At 38.8% G+C, this 27,184-nt stretch overlaps 1 protein-coding gene across 2 annotated transcripts; it reads right to left on the minus strand.

Annotated features, from left to right (window-relative positions):
* Nucleotides 1–27,184, minus strand: SPATA7 (spermatogenesis associated 7). Of its 2 annotated transcripts, XM_081111815.1 has the most exons (12): nt 26,997–27,184; nt 22,688–22,762; nt 19,308–19,403; nt 16,331–16,378; nt 13,309–13,442; nt 7,337–7,806; nt 6,155–6,221; nt 4,925–5,040; nt 4,373–4,429; nt 2,814–2,891; nt 825–882; nt 1–599 (listed from the first exon to the last, which is right to left on the minus strand). In XM_081111815.1, the coding sequence occupies exons 1-12, from the start codon at nt 27,013–27,015 to the stop codon at nt 30–32; spliced, it is 1,788 nt and encodes a 595-aa protein (XP_080967941.1). In that variant the 5' UTR covers nt 27,016–27,184; the 3' UTR covers nt 1–29. The 2 variants fall into 2 exon arrangements, with proteins under 2 accessions (XP_080967941.1, XP_080967942.1); XM_081111816.1 differs by lacking the exon at nt 19,308–19,403 and having other exon boundaries at nt 26,997–27,181.

A 27,184-nucleotide genomic window follows, 5' to 3' on the forward strand; every position in this document is an offset into this window, starting at 1 on the left:
TGGCCATTTGGGACATTTATTAATGAAGATCAAACATCCCCAGGGCTGTCCTCAATGCTCAGTGCCATGATTTTCAGCGTTGGCTCCTCCAGGTCCTGATCGCTGCCACCCATGACCTTGCAGAGCTGGACGGACGGGGACAGGGCTGTGCTGGGACGGTACAGCTCACTTGGAGTCTCAGCCTTTTCAGTGTCACTGTCACCTTCAATGATAGTCACAGAGGTCTCTTGGTCTCCTGAGCTGTCAGAAGTATTTGGATTTTTTTCATCCTGACTTGAAGGTCTAAGATTTGTTTCCTCGTTCACCTGTTCAATTATAACCCCTTCTGAATTCTTGAACTTATAGATTGGTAGGTAAAAATCATTTGATGAGACTATCTCATTCTCATCCTTTGGCTCAGACAGCAACATATCCAAAGCTTTTCTGTATTCCTGACGCTCCTGTTGAATTGTGGCCTCTTGTTCATTTTGTGCTGAATTCTCAGCCTTTTCAAAGTCAAGTAAATTCACCAAATCAAAGTCACCTAGCTTCGCTGAGCTTTCCTTGGATATGCACCCTAAATTCACCTTTAGGATATGCAGCAGGTGGCGCATTTTCCCCTAGGATTAAGAAAAAGGCAAGAATAAGGAAATTAATTAAGCTAGTTAAATTGAATTACTTTTGTCTGCAGTGCTGCTAATCTCTGCAGGACCAATACTTCTCTTTCCACCCACCCCAAGTGTATACAAAGTACAAGGGGAAAAAAGCACTTGTTTTTAATGCCTTCTCTGAGGGTATAGAAACACTTTAAATTCTTTCTATAATGCAGTTCTAAGGAAACAAACCTCCTCCAAATGGTGTTTATTTTGCCTTATATGTCGCTCAAACAGTCGTTCTAAAGACCTACAAAAGAGAAATAAGAATGTTAATATCTCAGTCAGGAAATCAACTAACTGGAAAGCAGCAATGCAATTAACTAAACTACTAACGACTGGACACGTTTTTAATGGCTCTTTTTCTTTCCAAAGTTAAAGACCAACCCTTCCCTGTTCCGTCAAGTTCTCCACCATGAAAACTAGTACGGTTCCCTCTATGCACTTAAGTCAAGGTAATGGATGCCAATGTTTCTAAAAGACTGCATGCTACTTACATTTCTGTGAATAAAATATTTTAAATGAGGCCTAAAACTTCTTCCTCTCTCTTTCACCCCCCTCCCCACTAAAAATTGTTTCTCTCTCACACACATACGCAAACACCATAAGTCTCCCTTCTCCTCACATACACACTACCCCCATAAACCAAACTCTAAAGAAAATTCTTTCGTGAGGTATTTTAAAATGCTTTCTACAGTATACTTGAACAAAATTCCACTGATGCTAAATCCTTATAATAACCTAAGAGTTTATCATTCACTAAGCACCACTAAGTGCTAGGAACATATTAATGATACCTCTAATCATGACCAATATTGGGAGAGAAAGGTATTGTAAAAAAATTTAGCCGAAACCGGTTTGGCTCAGTGGATAGAGCGTCGGCCTGCGGACTGAAGGGTCCCAGGTTCGATTCCGGTCAAGGGCGTGTACCTGGGTTGCAGGCACATCCCCAGTGGGAGATGTGCAGGAGGCAGCTGATCGATGTTTCTCTCTCATCGATGTTTCTAACTCTCTATCTCTCTCCCTTCCTCTCTGTAAAAAATCAATAAAATATATTTAAAAAAAAAAATTTAAAGATGAGAAAACTACATCTCTAAGACAATGATTTCCTCTACACCATAGCCATAGCCATTAGAATTTAAACCAGAGTTTATTCCTTCAGCTACACCATACTTGTCTATTACATGGATGTATCAATAGGTTTCTTAAAACACAACTCATTTCCTTGTTACCATTTGTTATTACAATGAAGTTATGAGCCAACTTTATAGTCAGTAGTTATGAAATAATTTAATAATTTTTTAAAAGCCCAAGAAATCCATACTCTACATTTTACAATGGCTATTTAATGTTTTGGAATATTATTTCCTCCTAGGCAATTTTCTATGCATGTGGGGTACATAATGGGGTCTTATGCTACATAACAAAGTTTGTCTCAATGTCCAATGAATTTTACACAACTAACTACTGTTCAAGCTGACTCAGGATCACTCAGTTTCATTCAACATGCAAGAAGTAATCTGTTTGCAAATTTTCCATTTCATTTACAGTATGCAAACCTAGCTTTTATTATTCCTCACTTTATTAGTAGCAGATGTAACCAAAATACTTGCTTTTGATTCTCATCATAATTTCAAGTAGCAAAATTGGATTATGAATCTTTGCTAGTAAGTAGCAAAAATTTTATTTTACTAGTCTATTATAGCCAAGAAACATAATGGTATTTAAATGAATAAAATCTCTATTTTTTTCTATAACTCCCCCAAACTGTGAGTCCACCTAGAGCATGAATTAAACATTCTTTACAATTTGCTATCAGTTATAAGAATATGGTCTCCTAAGAAAGCAATATAATTTTTCATTTCCTCATATGGGAAAATAAGTTAAAAAACTAATACCAAATGAAGAGTATTTAAAGTACTCTTCGCCCTGACTGGTTTGGCTCAGTGGATAGAGCGTCAGCCTGCGGACTGAAGGGTCCCAGGTTCGATTCCAGTCAAGGGCATGTACCTTGGTTGCGGGCACATCCCCAGTAGGAGGTGTGCAGGAGGCAGCTGATTGATGTTTCTCTCTCATCGATGTTTCTAACTCTCTATCCCTCTCCCTTCCTCTCTGTAAAAAATCATTAAAATATATTAAAGTACTCTTCAACCACCATGTATTATTAAAAAAAAATCTAACCTGTTTGAAAATAAACCAAGTTTCAAAATTTCATCTGTTACATCTTCAATGAAACTCAGATACAACAGTTCTTCTTCACTGTGAAGGCAAAGCAATATATAACAAAAATTATTGTGGGTAGGGGAGGCAGGGGAAAGGTCCGGGGTGGGGGTGGGGGGAAGGAGACATATGTAATACTCTTTGTAATACAGTGGGGCCTTGACTTATGAGTTTAATTCATTCATAGACCAAGCTCGTTAAGGAGCTCGTTAACTCAAATTACTCTGTCAACTCAATGCAAAAAATCGGCTGAGAGACAGCTGGTATCTCAAAAAACTTGTTAGTCAGGACACTCGTAAGTCAAGTCCCCACTGTACTTTAAGCAATAAAACAAAATTAAAAAAAATTATTCACTACTCACTCTGAAAACTATAGGAAATACGAATACTTAATTAAAAATCTCTACTACTCATTAGAAATGTACTTCTGGCTCATATTATTAAAGAGAAATATTATAAAACAAACATGTCAACTTTCTGAAATTATGCAAGGATAAATATTGAAGATGAGAAAATATTCCCTAATAGAGTAAAATTTCACAGATGTCTGAGACATACACCCAGCAATAAACAAGCAGGGAGCCCTAGCCAGTTTGGCTCAATGGTTAAGAGTGTTGGCCCCAGGACTGAAGAGTTGTGGGTTCGATTACAGTCAAGGGCAGGTACCTTGGTTGCAGGTCAGGGGCGTGTGGGAGGCAACCAATTGATGTCTCTCTTTCACATCGATGTTTCTCTCTCTCTCTCCCCCTCCCTTTCACTCTCTAAAAAATCAATGGAAAAAAATATCCTCAAGGTGAGGATTAACCAAAACAAAACAACAAAAAAAGAGAGAGTAAGCAGAGATTAAACAGAACAAGACAGAGGCCAACCAAGAGTGAGGGCAACATAAAAAATTACACTTTCAAACTGCTTAACAGTCTAATATTTATCATCAAGTTAAAGAATAAATTAAACTATAAAAATATAGATGTAGGCAAAGGTAGGTTTACAGTTATTTGTTTGGAAAATAATACAATTATTAATAAATAATAATACAAGAATAAACTGTTTTGCATAACTCACAACTTTTGCTGACTCCTATAGATTATTTCCCCCCTAAAAATGCAGCTTAACTAAACAGCATTAATATCTAGAAGTAAAAATAAATGAAAAAACCTAGAAGTATAATATCTGCAAAGAACTGGTGAGGCTGGAAACCTCCGGGAAGGTTGTCCTGAGTTTCTAAAGTCTGAATTTTTCAAAAACTATTATTTTTACTTACAAAAATATACAAGAGTTATGGGTACTAATTATAAAAATATAGGTATTAACTTAGGGACAAATTTCCACTGGAAATAAAAATGAAGTGATAATTATTTCAGAAAATTTTGGTCATTTTCTTAAAGAGATGTGTTAGATGGTTGAGCCCCAAAGCTTTTTGTGAGACAAATTAGTGTTCAATCCTAACTTACTGAATAAGTTTCTATGATTCTTAATTCTTGATTTCCTCTAAGCAAAATGAAAAGATGAGAAAGATCTTACTCAGAGTAGATTTTTCTCCTTGAAGGAGGAGGCTGCACGGAATACTGACATAATGCCCTGAAAAGAGAAAATTAAAATATTTGAACAATGGTTGCTGCCTTGGCTGGGTGGTTCAGTTGTTCTGAGTGTCATCCTGTACACCAAAAGGTTTCGGGTTTGATTCCTGGTCAGGGCACATACCTAGTTTGTGGGTTGGGTCCCCAGTCAGGGCTCATATAGGAGGCAACTAACCAATGTTTTGTTTTGTTTTGTCGTTCTCTCTCTCTAAAAATCAATAAAAACATGTCCTAGGGTGAGGATTAAAAAAACACAGGTGGGCGTATAGTAAGTGTTCAACAATATCATATATTAGTAATAAGAGGTGCATATCCATGATCTAATCCAATCTTCAGAAAAACCCTGTCAGGTATATTGGGTAGGTATTATTTTTCTCACTAGTGAGTTCACCAGGGGGCAGAAAGGCCAAGTAAATAGCAAAGGCAGATTTTTTTTAACCCATTCTTCTAATTACAGGGGGAGACAGTTGGACCGATTTCCCCTGGAAGCTGTTACCTGGCTGGGGAGCACTGCAGAGCGCCATCCTTAACCTCTTCCCATGGTAAGCCCTTCTCTTGGGAAGGTGAAGGGGTTATGTTTTCTTTGGTTCCATAGGTCATACAACTAGGAGCCTGGGGATGCAATGACAAGAATACATCCTTATTTTACTTGAAAAATACAATGTAAAGGCAGAAACAGCAAATTTTAAAAACAGTTGAGGTAAGAGAGTAGAGATATCCAGTAGAAGAGCGACAGATATATTATGACAAAGGATGTTTTAGAACACATTTTCCATCCAATCAGGACATTTTTCTTAAATTTATTTCAAGTAAGATAAAACAGCCCAGCTGATGTGGCTCAGTGGTTGAGCATCAACCTATGAACCAGAACGTGACAGTTTGATTCCTGGTTAGGTAACATGCCTGGTTTGCGGGCTCAATCCCCAGTGGAGGGTGTGCAGGAGGCAGGTGATCAATGATTCTCTCTCATCACTGATGTTTCTATCTCTCTCTCTCCCTCTCCCTTCCTCTCTGAAATCAATAAGAAACAAATACACACACATATATATTTTATATATATATATATATATATATATATATATATATATATATATATGATAAAGTAAGATAAAACAACTTATTTCTTATATTTTAATGAGGGACATTTTAAATGATGTTAAGAAATCACCACAAATAAACATATGGAGAAAATGATGCAAATATGAAGTTTTGGGTAAATTTGAGAAAAAATATCGCACTCAGAAATTCAAACAACCAATGCCAACATATCAAACACACAGAAGCAGTGGTGGCCATGGCTGTATGAACAATAAATAATATTAACAAACTACTGGCAGCTCACTTTTATAGAATCCTTGCTTTGGGCCACGTACTCTGCCAGGCAATTACTTGCATTTTAAAATTTCATCTTTACAATGCAAATTTATGTACAGTACTTTACATATTTGAAAACCACATTTAAGGCATTTTATTTGTCCACCCATCTATCCAGCCAGCCAGTCAACCATCCAGAAGAGATGCTAATGACGCATAATTTCCCAAATTGGCAGGATCCATGTGGCCATTCCCAGAGAGTAAATAGGCAAACCTTCTGAACACTGGCTAGATCATGTGCAAGAAGTGTCATCAAGAGATCACTCTTCATAGTCCAAATAGCTATCCACGGTCTGTTAGGTTAGAGCAGCTGTAATTCCAATGTGAAGCACAGGGGTCTCATTTCTGTTACCTGCTTTATGGTCACTTCTGACTCTGTGAAGTCCTTGGTCTCAACTGTCTCAAAATCAGGCTTAAAGCTGTAATATTTAAAAAATACACTGTTAAGCTTTCAAAATACAAAGACTGTGTGATAACGAGCTTTATCGTCTAGAAAAAATAAACTCAAACATAGGAGATAAAATCCATCTGTTCTTATAAAATGTATTATTTCTGGTTATATAATCAGGAAATAGATGTGGTTTGGATTACCTGTACTTCTTTTCCTTTTTTTGAATAGCAGCTAAATTTCAGTTGGCCAGAGTGGGGCTAGGGAAATGAGAACTTTTATGTTCAAAAGCTGTCATCAATATAATCATACTTTCCTCATTTCTTCCTCACTTGACAAATTCTGTCATATATTTAATTCCTTAATTCTTTGATGAAATGTATGTAGGCACATCTGATATTACTGCACTTCTTGTATTTACCCAGAGGAAAGAATAGTAGTCATAAATTGCTTTTTACTTTCTAAAATAACTAAAACCTAGTACCTGATAAATATTTGTTTATATAACCGAGGATAAATAATCAAATATCAGCTTACACTAAATACTTCACAAGATCTGTTTGTTTCTCCAAGCACTTGGCAAACTTTTACTGAATATTCATTATGTGCCAGGCATTATTGTATATGAAAACATTATTGAGGCAAATTATACTGAACTTCTAGAAATGATCCCAACGGTCTAAATTACACGTGGGGAGTTGTTGCTATACAAGACTGGGGCTGAATATTTGCAGGAAAGGGGTAGTTGTTTCTCCCCCTTCTTTAACCCACTGTTTTGTCATTTTTATCATAAAGCAATAGACATATTTGCACAAATGCTGTTTTTTTCACAAATGCTGTTTGATGACATATTTTAAGAACTCTCTGAAAGTATAATATTTTAAAACACAAAAGTTCTAGTATCATGTCAAAAACAAAAAAAAATTGAAATATGTAACATTCATGTATATAGAGTCTGACAAATGTAACGGCTACTGGTTTTTCAACAATTACTCTGATAGTTCTAAGCGATACATGTAAAAGGAAAAGTCACAGTAATGACATTCCATTCACAGGGCACATAAACTACATGATATAAAAGAAAGAATATTGTTTAGTTTCCACAACATCCTGAAGGATTTACTATTGGCTGTTGACGTGCCATACCTGCTTAATTCAGTCTGGGTTTCAGCTTCTACCCGCTGATCTGTAAAATCCTTTTTTCTTTTGGCAGGTGTATAATACCGATACTGTGACAGGAAAGATTTTGCTTCTGTTTTCAAAGTGCGTGGAGTGAATGGCAAATGCCCATTAGAGAAGAGTTTAGAATGTTTATCCAAAAGGTCCCCACTGGATGTTTTGTTAACGACTAACTGAGACCTGTGGGAATTTGTGCTCCTGGGCCTTCGGCTGTTGGAGGCTGCAGAGTGTGTTTTCCTGGGCCTGGAGGTGGTGCAATCTATGCTGGACAGGAAGGAACCGAAGTTCTTCTCAGTGCCATCCGTGAGGCTGTCACTGGATTTAGGTAGACTGAGGTGCAGTCTCTCTGAAGAAGTCCCTGGTGACCTTGCGAAGGACGCATATTCATTCACTTCTTCAACTAACATGTTGTCTTCATTTCGTGGTTCTTCTGCAGGCTGAGAACATTGGGTTTGGTAGTTATTAATTACACTAGAGGCCAGATGCACAAAATTCATGCAAGGGGCTTGGTCCTTGCAGCCGCAGCAGCTTGCCTCAGCCCTCGCAGCCCCGGCTTCCTCTGGAAGGTCGTTGGGCTGTCTGGTCTAATTAGCATATTACACTTTTATCATTATAGATTTGAAAATTCATAAACATCAAACATGGCTGCCTCAGGGGCTTATAAAATTAACTTTATATGTCCCTAAAGATGTTAGCATTGTATATAAAGTTCTATTCTTTTTTTAATGATCAACATAAAAATATAATTCTACATATAAGTTAATAGCAATCATTTTTCTTTCTGAAGCTAAAAAAATGATTAATAACATATGCCTATATTTTCGATCTTGACTTGTGTACTGAGATCTCGGCTATATCTGTAAGTTTCCAAATCAATTGTGAGCCCCAACCCCTTGTCAACCACAGTTGTTGGCACTCTTCCCTTCCCTCTGGTCACTAAGGCAATCTCCAGTGCCAGCAGTTGCTCTGCAAATTTAAGGCTTTGAAGAAAGAAAAACTTTTCCTCACAATGTATGGTGCCCTGATTTAAGTGACTGATATTTTAAATATCATTAAGAACTACTTATTCCGTCTGGCTGGTGTGGCTCAGTGGTTGAGTGTCGACCTATGAACTAGGAGGTCATGGTTTGATTCCCGGTCAGGGCATATGCCTGGGTTGCAAGCTCGATCCCCTGTGTGGGGCATGCAGAGGCAACTGATCAATTATTCTCTCTCATTATTGATGTTTCTCTCTCTCCTTCTCCCTTCCTCTCTGAAATCAATAAAAATATATTTAAAAAAAGAACTACTTATTCCATAAAAAGTTCACATATTTTCTCAAGTTGTCCTCATGAGTGGGGAAAGCTTTGAAAGGGAGGTATTTTTGACTGCTCCATTTTTTTTTTTTTGGTTTATCCTTGGAAGAACCATTTCTACGGGATATCTATAAAGTTTAAAAACACATAATATTTTACTCTTTTACAGACTAGATGCCGCTAAAGCTTTGTCTATGATTCTAGACTTTATGGATACCTGTGTGTCCTTTACAGAACTCCGAGTTAGGGAGGGGGCTGAGGTGAAAATGGTTAGGATTTAGCCAGTTATGTGTGTCCTATAAGCTCCTGGGGTGAAAAACAAGAGGAGTACGGGAAAAGCCAAGTGCTTCCTTTGTGCAAAGTACTGTTTTTACCAGTGAGTAGAATGAGAGGAATAATAAGAACTTCTATCACTGCTGCTAATAAGTATAGAGTCTTTACTATGTGCAAGGTACTGTTCTAAATGATTTACATGTACAACTCAATCGTCAAAATAACTTCTCAGTTGTGATAGTTATTAGCTCTATTTTATAGGTGAAGAAACTCAGGCACAGGGTCTCATAAATCTGAACTCAGGCTAGGCCTATGTGCTTCACCATTATATCACATTATCTATTATCTATTTTAAAGACTCATTTACCCAGCCAGTGTGGCTCAGTTGGTTGAGTGTTGGCACATGCACCAAGAGGTCTGTGGTTTGATTCCCATTTGGGGCACATGCCTGGGTTGCAGGCTCAGTCCCTAGTAGGGGTGTGCAGGAGGCAGCCAATTGATATTCTGCTCTCATATCGATGTTTCTCTCTCTCAAAATCACTAAAAATATATTTTTAAAAAATACCCATATGAAAGCATAAATGAAGTATTTTATGGAGGCAAATGTATAGAGTTACAGTGGCTAATGAAAAAATGAATAAAAAATATCTTACATTTACAGATTAAATTATATATTTTATTTTCAACAAAATCCATTCTTATCTCAAAATACAATTTAAAAAAATCCTCACTCGAGAATTCTGCCCCCCCCCCCCCCATTGATTTTTAGAGAGAGTAGAAGGGAGGGAGGAGGAGAAAGAGAGAAACATAGATATGGGAGAGAGACACATCAATTGGTTGCCTCCTACACGTGTCCCAAATGGGGCCAGGGATCAAGCCTGCAACCAAGGTACATGCCCTTGACTGTAACTGAACCCATGACCCTTCAGTCTGTGGGCCGATGCCCTAACCACTCAGAAAAACTGGTCAGGGCTCAAAATACACTTAGTAATTTACTAGAGGCCCGGTGCACGAAATTTGTACGCGTGTGTGTGTGTGTGTGGGGGGGGGGGGGGGGTGGGTGAGGGGGGAAGAGGAGCAGGTCCCTCAGCCCTGCCTGTACCCTCTCCAATCTGGGACATCCCTCTCAGAATCCGGGACTGCTGGCTCCTAACCACTAGCCTGCCTGTCTGATCGCCCCTAACCCCTCTGTCTGCCTGCCTGATCGCCCCTAACTGCTTCTGCCTGCCTGCCTGATCGCCCCTAACCCCTCTGCCTGCTGGCCTAATTGCCCCTACCTTGCCCCCCTGCCAGCCTGATCACCCCTACCTTTCTCCCTGCTGGCCTGATCGCCCCTAACTTGCTCCCCTGCTGGCCTGATCGCCCCTAACCATCTCTGCCTTGGCCCCTGGCCTAAGCTGCAGTCTGGCCTCCCTCTGTGGGAGGTGACCTGGTGGATCAGGGAAAGGCGCCCCCATTACCCCGCTGCTGCTGCCACTGCGCAGCCACTGTGGCTTTGTCCAGAAGGTCGTCCGGAAGACATCAGCCCTAATTAGCATATTACCCTTTCATTAATATAGTCAAAATGCTGGGTAATGGAAAAATATTTTAAATTTTTGGTTAAAAAGTCCAATCACTAGAAATGAAAATGCACATGTGCATCAAATATTGATGAACAGATTCCCAGATGGCAAATTTTAGCACAGCGTCTGGCAGAATTATTCTAAAGGAAGCAATTCTATTCCTGGTCCTTCTATCTATGCAACAGGCCTGGGGGCTCTTAAGCATTATAGCTTCCCTGATGACTCCCAAATTTATTTTCAGTCTGAGAGAAATGCTTCTATCAACTCTCTACTGACTATATGAGATGTTCTAAAGGCACCTCAAATGAAGCATGTCCAAACCAGCAAACTCAAACCCTACATTACCCCCTCCTCCAAAGAAAACACTGCACTTTGTCCTGTTATCATCCCTTCACCGTCTTCCCAGCTGCCCACACCAGAAGCCTGAGAACCTCCTTAATTTTGGCCTCTTGCTCTTCACATCTTCAAATCAGGCACTAAATCCTGGGGAATTCTCCTTTCTAAGTATTTCCTAAATATATCCCTTGTGCTCCCTTCTGCTGTCTTAGATCAGGTCTTAATCATTTCTTCCCCAGGTTATTGAACTGTCTCATAACTAGTCTGTCTTTCCCTCCTGCCAGTGTAGTTTTTGTAAAGTATGATGACTAAACATACCAACTAAAAACTGGTCTATGGTTCCCCATACCCATCTAAGAAAAACAACCTGGATTCATTATTGTGGTACAAATGTCCTTAGTCATTCCCATTTACTGATATGTACAATGGAAAGCGCTGGAGTCAGATATGACATGTGACACCTAGTAAGCAGAGCAGTGAAACTGGCTTTTACTAATAGGCAGTAGTTTTTATCACATCAAGGGTGTTGGGGGACAAAACACAAAGCTCAAGGACTGATCTGGATGATCTAGGAGACCATGCTCATGACTCTGGGATCCTCTCGATGGCCACACCTCAACTAGGTGACTTGCAAAGAAATCTGCCCATCTTGAACATTGGTACAGAGTGAAAAGGGAACATTAGCCTTTGAGAATCTGTAATTATATGCTGCCACCATACAAACTTGCAGCCTAAATGTGCATTGCCCAAATGGTCCACAAAAACCCAAGTCGAGACAAATAACTCATTTTTTTTTTCTAATACATAAACTATAGGGGGATCTATATATATATATAAAAGCCTAAGCGACTGCCGGGAGCCGGTCCACCCTTGCTGTTTCAAGGGACCTAGCACATATGGCATACTGTTCTTAATATGTTTGCTCACCTTCTTGGCACTATGTGTTTTAACCAAGGTCTCTGAGAAAGGTTGTTTCCCCAGGTAGGGATTTTCCCCTGAAGTTAGGGAGGGAATAAAACCTCTTAACTAAGTGCCAGGTGGGTAATTAATCACTTTAACTACGAACAATCATGCTTAAACTACATAATCTTTACTCCCTGGAATGGAGATAAGAAACGCCCTAACCTTTGAAATAGAGATTGATAGGATTGGAATCAACTGGTATAAATACAGATGTAAGAAGACAGAACAGAGAGAGACAGAACCTAGGCACAGAACCTAGGCACAGAACCTACACAGAACGTTCTCTAGAGACAGAAGAACTTCGCTGGAGAGAACATGGCAAAAGATCCTGGACAGAAACTGGCCTCAGAACCTAGAGACAGAACCTAGCGAGAGAACATGGCAAAAGATCCTGGACTGAACCTGACTACAGAAATTGGCAAGAGAACCTGACTAGAACCTGGTGACTGAACCTGGCTGGAGAACCTGGACAGAACCTGGCTGGAGAACCTAGCGAGGGAACATGGCTACAGAACCTGGCTGGAGAATCTGGAGAACCTAGCAAGAGAACATGGGCACAGAACCTGGCTGGAGATCCTAAGCAGAACCTCTCTGGAGATCGAGACCAGAACTTGGCTGGAGATCCTGGCTAGGCTGCTGATCAACTGAACGCTGTCTCCGTGTTATTTCTTCTTCGCCGACTCCGTCCACACCTTTGGGGACCCCGGACCTGCTGGGGTTGGACCCCAGCAAGCGACCATCTGACCAGTAGGTAGTATGTGCAATGACCACCAGGGGGCAGACACTCAATGCAGGAGCTGCCAAGCTGCAGTGACTTGGCAGCTGTGGTTCTCAGGTGACACGCCCAGAATCAGAGAGGAGGGAGCCCGATTCCAGGATGTGTCACCCGAGAACTGCCCTCTTGCAATCTGAGACCCCTCAGGGGATGTCGAAGAGCCGGTTTCAGTCCGAACTCCACAGACCAGGCCGAGGGACCCTGCCAGTGCACGAATACATGCACCAGGCCTCTAGTATATCTATCTATCACTATCTCTATCTCCATTTATATACCTATACCTATACCTATACCTATACCTATACCTATACCTATACCTATACCTATACCTATACCTATATATAGATATGAAGTTGTCTATGTCATCTAAATTTTCAAATTTTGGGCACAGACTTATTCATAATATTATCTTACTCTCTTTTGAATATGTGTTATTTCCCCATTTTATTTCTGCCTTCAATCTTAAGTATTTTCATCAGAGACTTGTCAGTTTTATTAATTTTTTTACTTAGTTAATTATTTCTATTGTATTTTAGTAGGACTTTGTTAAAGTCCACCAATAGTTGTGACAGAGACTGTGTGGCCTGAAAAGCCTAAAATATTTACTATTTGGTTCTTTACAGGAAAAGTTTATTTCTGACCAATAGGAAACATGTTACCAAAAAGTCAGGTTGTACCACTGATGAAATAGCTTAGAAATATCTACTTGTAAAAGGTGAAAAAAGATCATCTTACCTTTTGTAGAGTGTTAAGTGATGACTTGGAATTATTTTTAGAACTGGCCTGCACTGTACTTTTAGTTACTTGCAACTCCCTTTCACATTGTGCTATTTCCTTTCTGAGTTTCTCTCGTCGTTGTTGATCTGCATCTGATGGGGAAAACAAATCTTTTGAAATATAGAAAATAGAAAACTTAATTTTTTGGTCTTGGAAGACTAATAAAGCCTATATTTTTTTCCTTGCTAAAATGTTTACACTATGATCTGCAAGGAAAAATCTCTATATTTTTCCATATAAAGAAAAGCTAAGATAGTAAATATTGAATTTAGAGAAACTTTCAATGGATTATTTAAAGAGCACAAACAGCCCTGACTGGTTTGGCTCAGTGGATACAGTGGCAGCCTGCAGACTCAAGGGTCCCAGGTTCGATTCCAGTCAAGGGCATGTACCTGGGTTGTGGGCACATCCCCAGTGGGGGGTGTGCAGGAGGCTGATCGATGTTTCTCTCTCATCGATGTTTCTAACTCTCTGTCCCTCTCTCCTCCTCTCTGTAAAAAATCAATAAAATATATTTAAAATAAAATAAAATAAAGAGCACAAACAACTTGGCTGGCATAGCTCAGTGGTTGAGCATCAACCTATGAACCAGGAAGTCACGGTTTGACTCCTGGTCAGGGCACATGTACAGGTTGTGGGCTCAATACCCAGTAGTGGGTGTGCAGGAGGCAGCCAATCAATGATTCTTTCTCATCATTGATGTTTCTCTCTCTCTCTCTCCCTCTCTCTTCCACCCTGAAATAAATTAAAAAATATAAAAAGAAAAAAAGTTAAAGAGCACAAACAAGCTATAACAAATTGGCTAAACCTAAGGAGTCAAGAAAGCAATTCCTGGCAGATATTCATAGAGATATGAAGGTCAGAAATGCTCGACTGTCTTGTTCGTGACTCTGTAATCATCAACTTCAGAGTCTGAATTAGCCCATTATACTCTCCCCCAAATAAAATATTGTCAATTCCATAAATGCTATGTTAAAACTTTTTTAAGTTTTATATGACTTTAAAATGACATTAAATTTTAAAACATTTTCAATCAGGATATCTAAATTCTATTTTTCTGAAATGCTATTCATTTGAAAAAAACACACAAAAAAAGTGGTTTCACACTTTAGTGTGCCATAAGTCAAGTACTAAGTCGTTACTAAAGACTTGTCATTGTACAGACTGAAAATGGCAAAATAAAAGCTAGTCAGATTTCAGAGTTGAATAGAAATAGAATGACTTATATTTTCATATAACATTAAAAATTTAACATACTTCATAAGAATCTATCTCACCTTAATGAACAAAAAAATTTCAAGTTTTAATTCACCTCATTTTGAATCAGAATTTATAAAAATTTTTACATGCCAAAAAAACAAGTAAGGTAATTTATATGTATATTTAAAGTTTCAATTATAATTAAGAAAAATTAGTAAATGCTAAAGTAAATGTATTTAGCATCTGGACAGGTGGGCCAGATGGTGGGAACATCGTCATTCTGTGCACCAGAAGGTTTTGGGTTTGATTCCCAGTCAGGGTACATGTCCATTTTGCAGGGCTCGGTCCCCAGTGGGGGGGCCTGCAACAGGCAGCAGATCAATGTTTTGCTTTCACATCCATGTTTCTCTCTCCCTTTCTCTCTAAAAAATCAATTTTAAAAATCTTAAAAAACAAACAAAAAACCCCAAGAATTTTCAGAGTTAAAAAAAAAGAGAGCCGAAACCGGTTTGGCTCAGTGGATGGAGCGTCGGCTTGCGGACTGAAAGGTCCCAGGTTCGATTCCGGTCAAGGGCATGTACCTGGGTTGCGGGCATATCCCCAGTGGGAGATGTGCAGGAGGCAGCTGATCGGTGTTTCTCTCTCATCGATGTTTCTAACTATCTCTCTCTCTCTCTCTTCCTCTCTGTAAGAAATCAATAAAATATATATATATATATATATATATATATATATATATATATATATATATATATAAAAAGAGAGATGGGTCAAAATATCTATAAAACCTGCCTTCAAAGTTATACTGACTATAATGAACATCAGTTCTATAACACTAGAAGTAATAATGACTATTAATTATACTTTAGTTTGGTGATTGCAATCTTCACACTTCTAATCACCACAATTTTCTTTATTTACACAGCAACACAGAAAAACTCCTGTCTAAACTGAGGAAAGAAAATGCTGGGGGATAAATAAGCACTAGTTAAGTCTGAATTCTAAAAATAAAAATGAGGAGCAATTTTTAAAATACAATCTCTATAGTGTCAACTCCCGAAGTCTTATCTCCATCCTGAACCCCAGAAGAAGAACAAGTATTGGGAAGGATGTGGAGAAACTGGAACCCTTGCACATTGTTAATGGGAATGTAAAATGATAGCGCTGCTACAGACAACGGTATGGTGGTTTCTCAAAAACTTAAAAAGGGAATTACAATATGACCCAGCAATTCCACTTCTGGGTATATACCCAAAAGAAATGAAAGTAGAGTCCCAAAGAGATATTTGTACATTCACATCCATGAAATATTATTTATAATAGGCAAAAGGTAGAAACAATCCAAGTATCTTGAATGTGTAAAGAAAATATGGTACTATGCATACACTGGACTATTATTCAACCTTAAAAATGAAGGAAATTCTGACATATTAGTTCATCAACATGGATGAACCTTGAGGACATTTTGCTAAGTGATATAAGCCAGTCACAAAAGGAAAAACACTGGATGATTTCACCTACACGAGATACTTAGAGTAGACAAATTCTTAAGACAGAAAACAGAGTGGTGTTGTGGGGAGAGTTATTGATTAATACGTATGGAGCTTCAGTTTTGCAGGGAAAAGGAGTACTGAAAATCGACAGCGGTGATGGCTGTACCGCAATATGACTGTACTTAATGCCACTGAACCACAGACATAAAAATGGTAAAGATAGTAAAATTATGTTATGTGTAGTTTACCACACATTTTTTAAAGGCAACATATCAAAAATTACTTACATTTGATGCAGGCACCTATGCTGAGTGGAACTGAGCAGTCTACCACAGCTGAAAGACGAAAATTAGTTATTTAATAATATTCTTAATATTTATAAATGATAACAAAATATCATTGTGTGGAAATCACAAAAAGTTCCAGAACTTCTAGTTTTTATTTTAACTTTTATGATACTTTTAGAAATGAACAAATATAACATCCTTGGTAAAAAAGTAGACTGGGTGGGATTAACAGCTCACTAGATACTACAAAAGAAAATATGAGTGAACTTAAAAGCATAGCAATGTGTACTATTCAAAACAAAACAAAGCGAAGAAAGGCTGGAAACAAACACACAGACAGCATCACTGACCTAACCCACCTGTAGCATGCTCCTTCTGGTTAACATACTTGTAATTGGAACCCCAAAACAGGCTTGGAAAAAACAAAGAGCAAAACTGCCGGACCCACACTACCTGACTCCAAGACTGACTGTAATGCTATAGTAATGAGGCAGTGTGGTATTGTAATAAAGACACACATATAGAAAAACAGAACTGAAGAGTAAGTCCAGTTCTGTATGCTCAACTCTCAAATAGTGCTAAGGTAATTCAACAGAGAACGAATGATCTCTTCAACAAACAGTCCTAGTTATATTTGGATACTCACAGGTAAAATAATTGACCCTGATAGCATACCTAAAAAAACTAACTCAAAATAGGTCACAAACTTAAATGTAGGAGCTAAAACTTATACTTCTAGAAGAAAACACATAAGAAAATCTTAGTGACTTAAGATTAGGCAAAGATTTCTTAAACAGAATATAAAAAACATAAGCGCCCAGCCAGTGTGGCTCAGTGGTTGAGTGCTGACCCGTACACCAAGAGGTCTCCAGTTTGATTCCCAGCCAGGGCACATGCCCAGGGTTGCAGGCTCGATCCTCAGTCATAGGGATGCAGGAGGCAGCCAATCGATGTTTCTCTCTCTCCCTCTCCTTTCCTCTCTCTGAAAAGCTGATCTTGATTTCACGTCACAAAATATTCTTTAGATTTTCAATCATTTAAAATACAAATGTCATAAGATATGAACTAAAATTTTAAAAATTTAGCCCTTCAAATGAGAAAATAAAATTTAAAAAATACATTAGTGGAAAATTGGTGAAATTCAAATAAGGTCTGTAGTTAATAGTATTATATCACTATTAATTTCCTGGTTTTAATAATTGTAATATGATTACGTAAGATTTTAACATGGGGAAAGCTGAAGAGTTTCTGTGACTGTGCTATTTTTGCAACTTTTCTATATGTCTAAAATTATTTCAAATAAAAATTTTAAAGACAAAATGAAAAGATAAGTTATAGACTAAGATAAAATATTTGCAAAACATGTATCTGATATAGAACCTGTGTTTAAGATATAAAGAACTCTCACAACTTAGTAATACTAAGAAGACAAATAACCTGTTTTTAAAAATGGGCAAAAGATTTGAACAGATATTTCACCAAAGAAGATATACAGATGGAAAATAAGCACAAGAGAAGTTGTTCAACATCAGCAGGCACTGGGAAATACAAACTAAAGCCCTATCAATATCCACTAGAATAGTCAATAAAGGGCCGCCAATTGGAAATGCTGGTGAGGATATGGAAGTGATCGAAATGCAAAATGGTGGAGTCACTCTGGAAAAACAGTTTGGCAATGTCTTATAAAGTTAAAATATATTTACCTTATTACCCCACAGTTCCACTCCTAGTAAATTAATTTATCCAGTGAAATAGAAACATATGTTCAAAGATTACATGTGAATGTTTATAGCCGCTTTATTCCTAATAGCCAAAAGGAGTCAAAATAATCCAAATGTCCACCAACTAGTAAATCAATAAACTGTGGTACATTTCATTATATGGACTACTACCTTAGCAATAAAAATACTGTTACACACAAGAGCATGGATTAGTCTCACAAGTGTTAGCTAAGTGAAAGAAGTCAGACTCATAACAATACATATTGTATGATTCCATTTATATAAAATTCTGGAGAAGACAAAACTATAGTTAGAAAGCAGATGAGTGGTTGCCAGGGATGGCAGGGGGGAGATTGCTTGCAAAAAATTAGGGGGAACTTTTTGGGGTGATGGGATGCTCTACGTCAGGGATCAGCAAACGTTTCCTGTAAAGGGTCAGATAGTAAATGTTCAGGCTTTGTGGGGAGATACGGTCTGTGCCACACTAGTCAATGCTGCCTGTCAGTGAGCGTAAAAGCCACAACAGACAAAACGTGAAAGAATGGATGTGATTTATTTATGGACAATGAGATTTGAATTTCATATAACTTTCATGTTATAAAATGTTACTATTTTTATTTTTTCCAACCATTTAAAAATAAAACTGCCATTCTTAGTTCACAAGCTGCACAAAAAATAGGTGGCAGGAGGATCTGGCCTGTGAGCTGCAGTCAGCCAATATCTGTTTTACAGCATAACTGTGACGGCAGCTATACAAATGCATGTATTATTCCACATATTTAACTGTACACTTAAAATTAGTGTATTTTCTAGATGTACATTATATCTCAATAAGCTGACCAAGAAAGAAAAAGAGATTAGTTAGCATCTTCTTTGTGAAACTTCTTTAGTATATTTGAAAACAAAAAAGTAGGTTACAAACTTTTATTATATTAAAAGCAATTATTTAACCATAAAATAATATTAGGAATAACACAGGTAAAAGGAAATAACATAGGCACTATATAGATTTCAAATTCAGTTAACAAAAATGGACAGTATCTGATATCTCTATACCAAACACAAATTCTGATATATATATATATATATATATATATACACACACACATATATATATATATATGTGTGTGTGTGTGTGTGTATGTGTATGTGTATATATATATGATGTATTCATTTTTGCTATGGATTTACTCTAATGAGAAGTGAAGTCAAGGGTTTAAATCGGGTACAGAAAGTTCACAGTTGCACATTTTTACCTTTGGCTGAAAGGATTTTATTATAGTGCACAGCCATGTGGTTCTTGACCATGTGGAGAGTACTTAGTCTGAGAGAGGAGGAGTCAGTGCAAAAAGCTAAAAATTAAAACATATTTAATTATATATTTAAAGTTAATACAAAATCATCACAAGATAAACAAATTACCAATTATTAAGCTCATTTTTATAAAATACTCTGAAATTCTACCACGAAGATACTGACATAACTTTGTGCTGCTGAATATGTGCCTTCATCTTGTACTGATAACTGATGAGCTATCAAACTTTCTAAGAATAAGTTTTACAAGCCGGAGAGTTATATGAAGAGATTCTAGAATAGAACTAAAAATGTTTAGCCACTTACCTGATTATAAAATAATGAGTAAAATGGAGTATTACTAGGTCATAAAAAAGGATGAAATGTCACCATTTGAGACAACATGGATGGATCTAAAGGTATTATATTAAGTGAAATAAGTAAGCCAGAGAAAGACAAATGCCATATAATTTCACTTACTAGGATATGTGGAATCTAAGAAAAAATAAATGAACAAACAAAACAGAAACAGATTCATAGACACAGAGAACAAACTGAGGACTGCCAGATGGGAAGGAGTGGGTGAAAAAGGTGAAGGGATTAAGAAGTACAAACTGGTAGTCGCAAAAATAGTCACAGGGACAGCCTAGGGAACATAGTCAATAACATCATAATAACCATGTGGTGCCAAGTGTATACTAGAATTTTCAGGGGGCTCACTTCCTAATTATCTAATTGTCTAACCACTATGCTGTACACTTGAAACTAATATAAAATAATATTGAATGTCAACTGTAATTAACAATAAACTTTTTGTACTTGATTACATGGAGCCTGGAAAATCAAGCAAAGCCCAAACTCCAAAACTCTACGCAAGGATTCTATTCTGAGAGGCAAACTTTTAACTTTAACAAGATCTACAAATCAGCTTATGCATTTTTTTGAAGTATTAGAACTAAGACAAGTACATCATATAGAAATTCTGTGATATTAAACTTCTTGACGTCATCTAAACTGTTTAAAAGAAATCTTAAAAATAATTAGCACTTATATACAAATATCAAATGTATATGTAGGCATAACTTTCTTAAACATTAGAAACAACTTTTGAGAAGTAATACATGTATGTGGTTAAAAAAACATAATCAACAGCTAAAACGGTAAGAGATTGAAAAGTAAGTGACTTTCCTGACCCCTGCCTCCCATCCTAGAAGAATACTCCTACATTTTTTATGCATCCTTCCAAGGAAATTCTACACATAATATAAGAACATACGAGCCCTGGCTAGTGTGTCTCAGTTGGTTGAGCGTCAGCCCATGCACTGAGAGGTCACCGGTTTGATTCCTGGTCAGGAAATATGCCTGGGTCGTGAGCTGGATCCCCAGTAGGGGGGTATGCAAGAGGCAGCCGATCAATATTTCTCTATCTCTCTTTCTCTCTCTCTCCCTCTTTCCTTCTCCCTTCCCCTCATTTTAAATTCAATAAAAACATATTTTTAAAAAAGAATATACAATAATGGCAAGTTTGATACTACCACCACTAAAAACACTTATTGAATAGGTACCATGCATGCATTGTTCTTTACATGTAAAAACTCATTTAATTATTATTATCACTATTTAATAGACATGGCAACTGAGGTGCAGGGGTATAAGGTCTTTAAGATCACACAGCTTGATAAAGGATGCAGTTTAGATGTTAACTGAGGCAGCCTCATACTTATAACTAGTATATATAACTGCACATATAGTCCTTAAAAAAACTTAGCAGCGCCAAGACCGGTTTGGCTCAGTGGATAGAGCGTCGGCCTGTGGACTGGGGGGTCCCAGGTTCGATTCCGGTCAAGGGCATGTACCTGGGTTGCGGCACATCCCCAGTGGGAGATGTGCAGGAGGCAGCTGATCGATGTTTCTCTCTCATCGATGTTTCTAGCTCTCTATCTCTCTCCCTTCCTCTCTGTAAAAAATCAATAAAATATATTTAAAAAACAAACAAACAAAAAACAAACAAACAAAAAAAAACTTAGCACCCAGGCTGGTGTGGCTCAACAGCTGAGCACTGACCCATAAACCAAGAGAACACTGGTTCGATTCCCCATCAGGGCACATGCCCAGGTCTCAGGCTTGATCTCCAGTAGGGGGCATGCAGGAGGCAACTGATCAAAGTTCTCTCATTGATGTTTCTCTTTATCCCTCTCCCTTTCTCTCTCTCTAAAAAATCAATTAAAAGAAAAAGTTAGCAAACTATATATTACTAGAGGCCCGGTGCACGAAATTCATGCCCTGGGGGGTGGGGTGGTCCCTCAGCCCGGATTGTGAGAGGGCGCAGGCCAGGCCAAGGGACCCCACCGGTGCACGATCAGGGCCGGAGAGGGATGCGGGAGGTTGGCCAGGTGGAGTGGGACTGCAGGAGGGCTCCAGGGTGTGTCTGGCCAGTCTCCCTCAGTCCCCGATCGGCTGGACCCCAGCAAGCTAACCTACCAGTCAGAGAATCTGCCCCCTGGTGGTCAGTGCATGTCATAGCGAGCAGTTGAGTGGCCTTAGCATGTCATTAGTATATTACGCTTTGATTGGTTGAACCGATGAACAGACGACTGGACACTTAGCATATTAGGCTTTTTTTATGTAGGATTCTTCATCCTGGTCTTCTATGTAAGTATATTTTAAATCTAGTTTTAACTTTTTAGTTAAAAGTTATTTTTCAAAATTTTATTCTGGCCCTAATTATATATATACTTTGTTACAAAGAAATAAGTAACTGAAAACGTGATCTTCCCTTCACATTTGGAGGAATGAGTATCAAAGATTTTTTATGTAAATAAAGAAAAAAAACCTTTGAATTATTTTGCATAATAACCCAGACTTAAAACTTGTAAACTATAATTATTAAAATGTATTTTAAGTTTACATTAAAAATTTAAAGGCTTTAAAATATTGTCCTTTCACAGGACCTAGAAATCCACTTGAATGAAGAAGCCCTTGCTTGCTCCGGATGCCAAGTGCATCTTCTCTGCACAGCTTTTCCTTCTCAGTGCTTGTGTCTATGACAACCTGCAAATCACCTCCTCACCAAGGAAGGCATAACTCAGAGCAGGGGAGTCTGCCAGCCAGGAGCAGAGCTGGGCTGGAGCTGCAGCAGGGAGAAGGGGAAGCCAAGTCCACATCCAGCGCTCAATACTAGTTTGAAATGAGGGACTCCTAAGTTAACCTTAAGAACTCCTAAAATACATAATTAATAATATAAAGTTCAAGTATTAACTAATTTTTTCATCATGTCATAATTTATAAATAAACAGTCGATCTTTACCAAACAACCACTCACCATTTTAAGTACCTCACTTACCGTTACTTTTGGTGCTCAAGTGTCCCTTAAATAGGCATGGTGGAACAGATCTGGGGAGGACAGAGCTTGAGCTGACTTTTAACCAAAAAAAAACATGAATTAGGATAAACAAAACACAACTTTCACAAAGAAAACAATATTGAACATTTAAGAAATAATAAGTGCATTGGTAATGCTAGAGTTGTTTAAAATTGTATTCTACCGTGTTACTAACCAGAAATGATATATCAGACAAAAATTCTGCAGCCATTGATCAAAAGTGTTCTCTTTTAAGAAAATAAGTTATTTTCAAAACAGCTGTATCTTGAGACTTTAGTTTCAATGAGTAAAATGCTAAATATAGGGTGTCCCAAAATTCATGCAAGATTTGCAATTGAATTGGATTGCAAATCTTGCATGAATTTTGGGACACCCTATACATCAATTATTATGTTATTTGATATATACTGATTTCATCCTATACACTACTGACCTACTGGAGTTTTAAATGATTTTGAAATATAATAAAACTATTTTAGTTAATCACAGGCTAGTCTGTCCTACAATTAATTTTAAGGAAATAATCCTCTTACAAAATAATTGAGTAAATTAGAAGTTATATCATATGTTACTATGTGTAAAGTAAATACATATATAAAAGAGAATCAGAACGTAATGTTTAAAAGATGTCTTAAAGTTCATCTAGTCCAACTCACGCTCCTCCTCTTGCTTGGATCCTATCTAGACAGTCTTTATTTGGAAGTCCTCCTTCCAAATTTGTCCTTCCTTGAGCACTCTCCCTTGGCTCTTGGATACCACATAGAGATTTCTTATGCCTTATAGTTACTCTTTTATGATAGTTTAATAATTCTTTTTAATTTTTAGAAATTGATTTTAGAGAGCGTGTAAGGAGAGGGGGAGAGAGAAGCATCCATGTGAGAGAGAAACAGTGACTGGTTGCCTCCCATATGAGCCCCAACCCGGGGATCCAACCCACAAACCCAGGAATTGAACCTGGCAACCCTTCAGCACACCGGACGACGCTCAACCAACTGAGCCACATGGGTTAGGGCTAGTTTAACAATGCCTTAAACTTCCCTTGTTTAAATCGTTTTATGGTACCCATCTTCTGATTGGACCCAGACTGATACAAAGGGGCATGAAAAAGTAGTCTCAAACTAAATCCCAGGAAAAAAAACATCATCCTCTGTAGATTAGGACTAAAATCCTGTCCATGAGATCAAGGGTCTTGCTAGAGTAATGAAATTCATCAGTACGTGCAAGCAGCTCAGTTCTCCACACAATGTGTGGCCACTAGACAGCCAGAAGGAACTCTAGTGAGGAAAGCTGAAGGTGTTTCTTGTGGCAGAATTTCCCAGGAATGCCAGGAGCTTGGGGATCTGATGTCACTGATAAGTGTCTCTATTCGTTCAACAGATTAAAAAATAGTTTTTATTTATCAAGCTGCTTTCAGTGATCTATCCCAATAGGTTGTCTTTTCTTCGCTTCTTCCTAAGTCATTGATAACAGACTGAATGGCAGCTTGTAACCCTCAATCATTTCTCCCCAATCCTCCCTGGAGAAGCTGGAAAGAAGACTTGATAGATGATCTAGTCCATTTTACAAATAACTAAGGCCCAGGGAGTGAAAGTGATTTGCTGAAGATTACCTAGTAAATAGCACTCAAAGATTACAAACAAGATAGACTGTTTTTTTAGGTGGTACTCTTCCTACTACATCAGCATACAGAGAGCTTGCCCTACAAAAGAACATCAAAAAAATGTGATACCAAAAAGAAAACGACAAAAGAAAATGATTTTTTTTACTTCAGGTGGTGTCTTAATATTTTGCACTCTGAAATCACCCAAGGTAATCTTAATGATACCTAAGAAATTTAGGATGTGCAATCTTTTCAAGTAAAATGAAGTATTTTGGCTTTGGCTAAAATTTTTTATGGTTTCTTATCAGTAATAATAATTATGATCTAAGAGAACTCACTACCCCAGATATTTGATGAATATTATATTTGTTTTAAAAATTCAAAATCAATAACAATGTTTGCTATATATATTATATAATATCCTAAAAATGAAGCTAATTAAATTGGAGAAGTTATAAAAATATAAACTTTTTACATTTTGACAGGAACCCAATTTTAAAAATAATTCAATAAATACTGAGAATTTACTAAGTCTATTATATTCTAAATTTTACATATATCCTTTCCCATGCCCCCACCTCTAGTCATGAGGAAAATAAGACATTTTGGGGGGGTGTTAGCAGCCTGACTCTGTATCCCTAGTGCACAGTCCTGTTGGCCTATAGTCTAGTCCAGTGATGGTGAACCTATGACACGGTGTCAGGTGACACGCGAACTCATTTTTTTGGTTGATTTTTTGTTGTTAAATACCATTTAAATATATAAAATAAATATCAAAAATATAAGTTTGTTTTACTATGGTTGCAAATATCAAAAAATTTCTATATGTGACACGGCACCAGAGTTAAGTTAGGGTTTTTCAAAATGCTGACACGTCGAGCTCAAAAGGTTCGCCATCACTGGTCTAGTCACTGCCCCTTCCTTACTTATCTGGTCTTGCAAGACCTGTTTACCTAAATACTCCCATTTACAGAGGCCATAAGCCATGAACAATACACAACCCACGGAGGGCGTTATCAGTGCTGGCGCCAGGCCAGGCCTTTAGGTGTGGTCTCATGGCCCCCATCCCAACACACCGGCTTTTTGCAAAGCCCGAGAAAGGTCCGGAAGTCTGATCTTTATTTGGGACAAAAACCCAAAGGGTATAAAGAAAAAGCTTCCTCCAATTGGCTTACTCAGAATTTGGAGAACTGACCTGAGTCACTGTACTAGTACACGTGAAACATTTGAAAATAAATGTTTTTTTCCCTGTATCTCTGGGTACTCCTGCGTATTTTATGGTCGCCTGGTAAATTCTGTAACACTAGCATGAGCTAGCTGGTAAGTAAAAACAATGGCTCCAGGGTTTCAATTCCCCACCTGGATTCCCAGCCTGCTCTGACACTTACTGTGTCCTTCATGAACTCTTAGTTTATTAGTCTCCAGTGTTCATTCACTGTGAAATGAGGATAATACCTAACAGTATGTGTTTGTGGATCAAATAATGAGATAACTTGGAAATAGGGCTTAATGTTAGAAAATTTCTGAAAACCACAAAAACAGTGTGGCGACGGCAGGGGTGATGGGGGGACGGGGAGCGGTGGAAAAGGGCATAAAGGGGTTAAATGGTGATGGGAAAAATAAAATAAAATTTAAGAAAAATAAAAGAGTGGGGGGAAAAGCATGTTGGTTTGTGATTTCTGGAACTTAGGCTAATGGCTAGTTATCCCCTACATTCAGAACAGCACTTATTTCGAGTAAAGATTATGTAATAACGGCACAATCATATTCAAAGCAAGACATTACATGAACCATCTAGCAGCCTGGTTTAAAGGTACTTTCTTAAAAAGATGGAGGCAAGGTTCTTATTGGGCTTGAAGAAAGAATGCTACTTTGTTAGAGAGAGACAGCGAAGATGCAAATTATTTCGATTGGGCCGACGATTTGTGGAGATTTTCATATAGGGCCCCAGCTGGTCCACGGTGAGGTCCACTGGACCCTGAGCGTGTTCGGTCAAGGACGGATGTGCAGTAATGATGGGTTAGTTCTTTGCCACTAAAACTGTAGCTGGTAATACAGCATCATTTGAAAACTTATTAGAAAAGCAAAATATCAACACCCCCCCCCCCCCCCGACACACACACACAAACGTGCTGAATCATACTCTGCATTTTAACCCGATTCCCAGTGATTTAAAGTTAGAGAATCCGGGGAGCTGGTCGCGAATGGAAGAGTCCGTGTGTACCGAGTGCTCACACTGTGCAGGCGCGTTCCATGTACTCCCTGCATGTGATCCCCAACAACTCTATGACATGCGTGTCCCTCCTGTCTGAGAGACGAGGAAACCGAGGTCACCTCTGTGGAGTGCAGCAGGGGCCCAGGGAGGTCTGATCCCAAAGGACAGGGGCCATCGAGGCACTCAGGGCGGCTAAGGCGGCCCGGGTTCAGGGGAGCGGGCCTCCTGGACCGGGGGCGACAGCTTCTGAGCCGGAAGCGGACCCGTGCACCCCAAGGGCAGGGTCTGCTCCAGGGTCCCGGGCAACACTCAGGGCCACAAGGAAGACAAGCAGGCGACGGACGGAGGGCGCCGGAGGCGCCGCTTCTACTCTAGCGCGGCCCCGACCCGGGCCCCGGGCCCCGGACCCCGGATCCGAGGCCCCCGAGGCCCGGAGCGCGAGACGCGCCCTTTACCTCTGCGGCTGCCATTCATGCTGAGATCCGCCTCGGCCGCGCCGTGGAGACGCGCGGGGTCCCCTTGGGTCCGTCCCCGGCAGAGCCAGCCCCGGCGGCAGAGGACTGTCGCGGAGGAGCCGGCGGAGGGCGGCGGAGGGCGGCGGAGGCGGGAGACTGTCGCCGGGCCGGTTGCTAAGCGCCGGTTC

Source organism: Myotis nattereri (assembly GCF_964212035.1).
Source record: "Myotis nattereri genome assembly, chromosome: 1".
NCBI lineage: Eukaryota > Metazoa > Chordata > Mammalia > Chiroptera > Vespertilionidae > Myotis > Myotis nattereri.

Excerpts from the sequence above, each read along its gene's own strand:
- SPATA7 (XM_081111815.1), bottom strand. Across the intron at positions 5,041-6,154 it reads CAGAAGTGACCATAAAGCAG|GCTCCTAGTTGTATGACCTA; the intron begins GTAACAGAAATG and ends TTGCATCCCCAG. Across the intron at positions 2,892-4,372 it reads AGGAGAAAAATCTACTCTGA|TGAAGAAGAACTGTTGTATC; the intron begins GTAAGATCTTTC and ends TTGCCTTCACAG.